We start from the raw sequence: 7,239 nt of genomic DNA on the forward strand, positions 1-7,239 counted from the left end.
ATATTCTATCATTTGAATGTAGAATTGAGAGAAATTGACCCCTGAACCTTTTCTGGAGCGGTTTGACACCTGTGGTGTAGAGAATGTCAGGAGATGAAACCATCTCACAGGAAAGAGCCTCTTATCTGTTCACCGCTACCAGGTCGTCCGTGGGAGAGAATCTCGGCGGACATTTGTCACTTTGAGGGAAAAAACGATTTAGTGGTGGTTGATTATTTTTCCCGGTATATTGAAATTTTGCACCTTTCAAAATTGACCACTGACAGTACAGTTTTCAGCCTGAAGAACATCTTTGCAAGATGGGGTTGTCCAAACAAACTCATAACTGACAGAGGACCACAGTTTTCAGGTCAAGAGTTTGCAGCCTTTTTCAAGAGCTTATGATTTTGATCATATAACTAGAATAATGCACAGGCTAATGGTGAGGCAGAGAGGGCAGTGCAAACTGCAAAACAGATCCTGAGACAGAGTGATCCATCACTAGCACTCTTGTCCTACAGAGCAACACCTTTACAAGTGACTGGAGTGAGTCCAGCTCAGTTGATGTTGGGAAGACAAATCCGCACAACTCTTCCAACCATTGAAGCTTAGATCGCAGCCTGCATGGCCTGATCTGATGCAGGTGAGGCAAAAAGATGCAGAAGGAAAGGAAAGGTACAGTCGAAACTTTAACACAAGGTACAATCCTAAACCCTTGCCGGAGCTGCAATCCGGAACTTTAGTGTAAAACTAGAGCAGGAAAAGGATCAAACCTGCGACTGTTGTTAAACGCTTTGATCCACCAAGGTCATCTATAGTCCAGACTGACGAAGGTGAAGTGAGACCAAACAGATCATCTCAGACAACGGTTTAAACACCTGAACAACCAACTGAAGGCTCGAGACTGAGAAGGAAAATGTGAACAAACGGAAGCCACAGAAGAAGATTCTTCTCCTGTCAAACCGGAGAGTCCTAAAGTGTTGAGAAGAAGTGGAAATAAAACCTCCAGAAAGATTGAAGGAGTTTGTGTCAATAAATGTTCGGAGAGAATACCCTAGTTAGATGTTAAAGGAGTGATATCTGGGATATTAGAAATGTTACGAGAAACATGCTTGAAATATTGTTTGCACAAATCTCTATTGATTTGTTCTGAAGAAAATGTTTATTAGGTTCTGGTAACACTGTGTCTCAACAGACTCAAAGGAAGGGAGATGTGGTGTTAAGGGACTATGTTTTCTATAGCGCACGGCGCATGGATACATCGGGAGTGACGTGTTGTTCTTGGTCCGAAGCTACGGCTAAAGACGTGTGTTAATAAAACTCCTACACGGATATTCCACGCTTGTTTATTTGTGACTACATATCACTACAATATATATATATATATATGTATATATATTTTTTAATTTTCAAATTTTCAAATTTTACACCTAAAGTTTGATATTTTTATTCCAAAAATTAATACAATATTTTCATGAACTCAATATTTTTTCTAACTTGTAAGTTTTTTTAAATTCAATATAAAAATGTAGGTATAATAGTGTACAATAGTATAATAGTGGTATAATCGAAGTTGATCAAGTACCTCAGAACTCTTTTGATATCCTATTACACCAACATTTTATATTGAATTTAAAATGCTGTAAAAATAAAATTGAATTTCAAAATACATTTTTGAATTATTTAAAAAAAACAAAAAACAATTTGTAATATTCTATATGAATAATACACATTTTAATGGAACTAATATCACTCATTCATTATTTATTTGTATGACATTTTATGGCAATGTCTCATTTAAAAAAAGAAAAATCTGTTTTTATTTCATTCCAATTATTATTATTTTTTGTATTTGTTATTCATAGTTTTCTGTTTGTGATTCATAGTAACGGAACATATTGTTAAGTTCACAACATCATCCTCTGAACACACCACAGTGTGTTGATCGTTCACAGAGAGAATAAGAAACATTAGTTCAAACTTGAGGACGGAAGTCAATCAGTGTCAGAATATTGAACGCTTTCATGTTTCAAATGTTGACACTTTGAATTTTATTCTTGAAATGAAGCTTTTTTAAGATTTGAATTAAATATCTTTTACATTGAAAGGTACATTTTGTATAAACACAGTATATATAAAGGACAAAATAATCTAATATATTGATCTTCTTAATTAAGACTTATATTCTATACAAAAACATGTTTATACATCAGAACCAGAATTATTATTATTTCAATTGCTAGTGAATTGTTCCACCAACAGTAAAAAAAACAACGTTAAACATAAATAAAAATGTAATTATGTATAAAGTGCAGAAAATGTGCAAAATGGAAAGTATGGACTGTTGCACTAATTTTGTGTTATTTGTATTAATTTATTCATTATTAACATGTAATTTCGTGTTATTTGTATTAATTTATTCATTATTAACATGTAATTGTGTGTTATTTGTATTAATTTAATCATTATTAACATGTACTTTTGTGTTATTTGTATCAATTTATTCATTATTAACATGTAATTTTGTGTTATTTGTATTAATTTATTCATTATTAACATGTAATTTTGTGTTATTTGTATTAATTTATTCATTATTAACATGTAATTTTGTGTTATTTGTATTAATTTATTCATTATTAACATGTAATTTTGTGTTATTTGTATTAATTTATTCATTATTAACATGTAATTTTGTGTTATTTGTATTAATTTATTCATTATTAACATGTACTTTTGTGTTATTTGTATTAATTTATTCATTATTAACATGTACTTTTGTGTTATTTGTATTAATTTATTCATTATTAACATGTAATTTCGTGTTATTTGTATTAATTCATTCATTATTAACATGTACTTTTGTGTTATTTGTATTAATTAATTCATTATTAACATGTACTTTTGTGTCATTTGTATTAATTTATTCATTATTAACATGTAATTTTGTGTTATTTGTATTAATTTATTCATTATTAACATGTACTTTTGTGTTATTTGTATTAATTTATTCATTATTAACATGTACTTTTGTGTTATTTGTATTAATTTATTCATTATTAACATGTAATTTTGTGTTATTTGTATTAATTTATTCATTATTAACATGTACTTTTGTGTTATTTGTATTAATTTATTCATTATTAACATGTACTTTTGTGTTATTTGTATTAATTTATTCATTATTAACATGTACTTTTGTGTTATTTGTATTAATTTATTCATTATTAACATGTAATTTTGTGTTATTTGTATTAATTTATTCATTATTAACATGTACTTTTGTGTTATTTGTATTAATTTATTCATTATTAACATGTACTTTTGTGTTATTTGTATTCATTTATTCATTATTAACATGTACTTTTGTGTTATTTGTATTAATTTATTCATTATTAACATGTAATTTTGTGTTATTTGTATTAATTTATTCATTATTAACATGTACTTTTGTGTTATTTGTATTAATTTATTCATTATTAACATGTAATTTTGTGTTGTCACCACATAATATCCACGGTTGTGTTTACAACAATAAAAGTAGTTTTGATTGTGATCTTAGAACGAAGGTGTAAGAAAGTAAATATAAAGATGTCGATGTTATATTGAATAAACCAAAGAATATTGCATTTAGAAAATGTGTTTTTGAATTATTGGAATTAAAATATTGAACTCAATGTGTAAATATATATATAATCTATATATTATTATATTTAGAATAAATGATTCAAAAAGATAATTCATTGATTTAGATCAACATTTCAATAAGAACAAATAATCAATCAATCAAGTTTATTGATAAAACACTTTAAAATCAACAGTCGATACAAAGTGTTGAACAATGACATGAAAGTACTAAGAAAGCAGTTAAAACACAAAAATAAAACAATATCCAATAAAACAAGTCAAAAGCACTAAAAACAGCTCAGAGTCTCATGCTGTGTTAAAAGAGAATAAAAGTGTGTTTTAAGAGGAGATTTGAGTGAATAAAAATCAATGTTTCTATATGTACATTTTTAAAATACAGCATAACTCAACATAACACTGAATCCAAGGATCTGGTTTCTCTGATACAAGATATAGTTTGTGTTGAACTCATTTTCATCTTTACTTCTTTGGAGAAAATCTTTTTTTCACAAAATCAAATTCCTTTCAGACTGTAATATTGAATCCAAACCAAATGTACATCAATTCTTCTTCTTTCTGACTCCTCGTGGACGACTGGCTGTGTAAGTGTGTGTATTGTCAAGAATCTGATGATACGTATCACGATACAGAGGCAACCATAACATCCAATGAGATACTGTAGTAACCAGGATATATTTGTAGTACTGTGGAGTACTTGAGTAACGACTGCTGCCATCATCACCGGATCATGAAGGTGTTTATTAAAGAAGATTTAAAGAAGACTCGTCATCATCAGGAACAATCCAATCACAGAGGTTCTAATCCAGTCACATGACGTCACTGTGTCTTCACTGCGGCACAAACGACAAACGTTCTCAGAGACGTTCATCCAAACATTGAAGCTTCATGTGATGATGTCACTCCTGGAGACTCACAATCTCACTGTCGTCTACTTCAGCTTCACAAACTCACACGAGGAATAAACCATGACTCCAGCATGAAGAGGTTGAGAGAAGCTGGTCTGGACTCTGTGGAGGAGAGTCATGGTCTCAGAGACGCTGTAGAAGGACAGAAGACCTGCAGAGTGATCCAGGTTCACCCCCACTGTGGAGGGTCCGACACTGGAGACTTCAGTTGTGATGCTGTTGTGTATAAAAAAACAAACAGAGTCGTGACAAAATAAACTCCAAGATTTGTCATTATATCCAAATACACTTTCATTTCCTGATCTGCTGATGTTCTTGTATGAAACTGATACATCAACACGTCCTTCTGTTCTCTTCACCTCCCAGTAACAACGTCCAGTCAGAGACTCTTGACTCAAGACCTGAAGAGAATTGAATCTGTCTGGATGATGAGGACGAGGATGATGTTTCCACATGTTTGTCACTTTCTTGTTTCCTTCAGACAACATCAACCATGAGTTTGCAGTGTTTGGATCCAGAGTGATGTCCTGTGAGTGTGTGAGGAACTGCTCTCTGGTCTCTTGATGGAACATCATTGAGATGTCGGTCCACATGTCTCTCAGAAGGTCCTGGACTTGGTCTCTGCAGGCTGACACGGCTGCTGTTACTTCCTGGAAGCGACGGTGAGTTTGCTCAAGGGTCGTGGAGGAAGTCGTGTCTTCACTGACCTCTGAGAGTGAGGTCCAGTTCTGCAGGAAGATGGTGTGACTGTCGGTGAGTGACAGCTGCTGCAGCTCAGCCTCTTTCTTCTTCAGCTCAGAGATCTCCTGCTCCAGCTGCTCCTCAAGTCCTCGGACTCGAGCGTCTTCAGTCTCCTGCAGAGATCTGATCTTCTGCTCCACGTCAGGCATTCTTCTCTGGATCATCTGGATCATCTGGACGAGGGTCTCCTGACTGTCCTTCACTGCTTCCTCAGCAGAGACTCTGATGTTCTTCTGCTCCTGCTGGAGCAGCGTCACTTCCTTCTCTCTCTTCTGGATCTTCTGCTGGATCCTTCCTTGACTCTGATCCAGGTCTTTGTCTCTCTCCCTCCTCTCTGCTGTGGTCGAGACGATGTCATGATCTTTGTGTTGGTCCACAGCACAGAGAGAACAGATGAGCTGCTGATCAGAACGACAGAACATCTTCTTCTCCTCCTCGTGTTCAGAGCAGATCATCTCCTGGAGCTGCTTGGACGGCTGGACCAGCTTGTGTCTCCTGAAGGCCGGAGCTTCTAGATGAGGCTGAAGATGTTCCTGACAGTAGGAGACCAGACACACCAGACAGGACTTGAGGGCTTTCATCTTCCTCCCAGTGCAGAGGTCACAGGTCACATCTTCAGGTCCAGCAGAGCAGAGGTCCTCAGCTGCTCCAGTCTTCTTCAGCTCCTCCACTAACTCTGCTAACACAGTGTTCTTCTGGAGGACAGGTCTCTCGCTGAAGCTCCGTCTGCACTGAGGACACTCGTAGATGTTCTTCTCCTGCCAGTGACCTTCAACACAGGTCTTACAGTAGTTGTGTCCACAGTGAAGAGTGACTGGATCCTTCAGTAGATCCAGACAGATGCAACAAGATCTCAGATCAACTCTAGTCTCCATGTCTCTGCGACTGAAACACTCCTTCACAGGTGAACTCTTTTATAGTCTCAGTCACAAGTCTCTGCCACGATCTGCTCCAACCTGTTGATCCACATTATTAAACTTCCTGGAAAACACATGTTGTTCAGGACAAAGACACACCTTGATTCTAACACACACACACACACACACACACACACACACACACACACACACACACACACACATGCACACACGAACACACACACACACATGCGCACACCCCCCCCCCCACACACACACACGCAAACACACACACACACACAGACACACACACACACACACACACACATGCACACACACACACACGAACACACACACACACACATGCACACACACGCAAACACACACACACACACTCACATACAGACACACACACACACACACACACCTAACAATATTGAATTGTTCTTATCAAGTGATAACACTTTAAATAACTAAATGTAATCATTTCTAGATACAAGTCGCCGACCTATCAGGAGAAGAAGATTTCATCGAAACATCAAGTGCTGTTAGAAAATTTCACGGTAGGTTTTTGCTTGAAAATTAGTTTTGTAGACGCTAACGCTACCAGCTGTATGTGTTTCTTTGTTTGTTTTTTAAAGTGTGCAAACGATATTAAACTACATTTGGAGCTTATTGTGTTTGTATTGTTCGATGTATTTTGAGGTTTATGAACTTTTTACGACCACAATTGTAAGCGGATGCTAAACGTGCTAGCAATGCTCAATACAAGCGATCTATTTACATGTTTCTTTGTTGTTGTTTTCTACAACGATGCAAACGGTAGAGAAAGTTTGGAGCTTATTGTGATGTAAGTTAATGTGTATGTATTTTTAAGACTGCATTTACAAGCTAACAATGGTCAATATAAGCCTCTATTTACCTGTTTGTTTTTCTAAAAGAATGAAAACAGTAGTAAACTATGTTTAGAGCGTATTGTAGCTGTTTATCAATCGTTAATAAGTTTACCGCTTCCATAAACCTGAAGGTATTTGAACATATTTTGAGTAGCTTTTACTCAAACTATTCTTTTTGATGCTCATTTCTAATAGTGTGTGAATTTTCCTCCTCAG

The 7,239-nt window shown here is 35.2% G+C and overlaps 1 protein-coding gene across 1 annotated transcript; it reads right to left on the reverse strand.

The window, feature by feature from the left end:
• Nucleotides 1-3,853: 3,853 nt before the first annotated feature.
• Nucleotides 3,854-6,215, reverse strand: LOC148079033 (tripartite motif-containing protein 16-like). The gene has a single exon (XM_087792331.1). It carries the CDS (start codon nt 6,143-6,145, stop codon nt 4,553-4,555), a length of 1,593 nt encoding a protein of 530 aa, XP_087648457.1. The 5' UTR covers nt 6,146-6,215; the 3' UTR covers nt 3,854-4,552.
• Between the last annotated feature and the right edge of the window lie 1,024 nt (nt 6,216-7,239).

The sequence above is a fragment of the Callionymus lyra genome, chromosome 5 (genome assembly GCF_982586985.1).
Source record: "Callionymus lyra chromosome 5, fCalLyr1.hap1.1, whole genome shotgun sequence".
Classification (NCBI taxonomy): domain Eukaryota; kingdom Metazoa; phylum Chordata; class Actinopteri; order Syngnathiformes; family Callionymidae; genus Callionymus; species Callionymus lyra.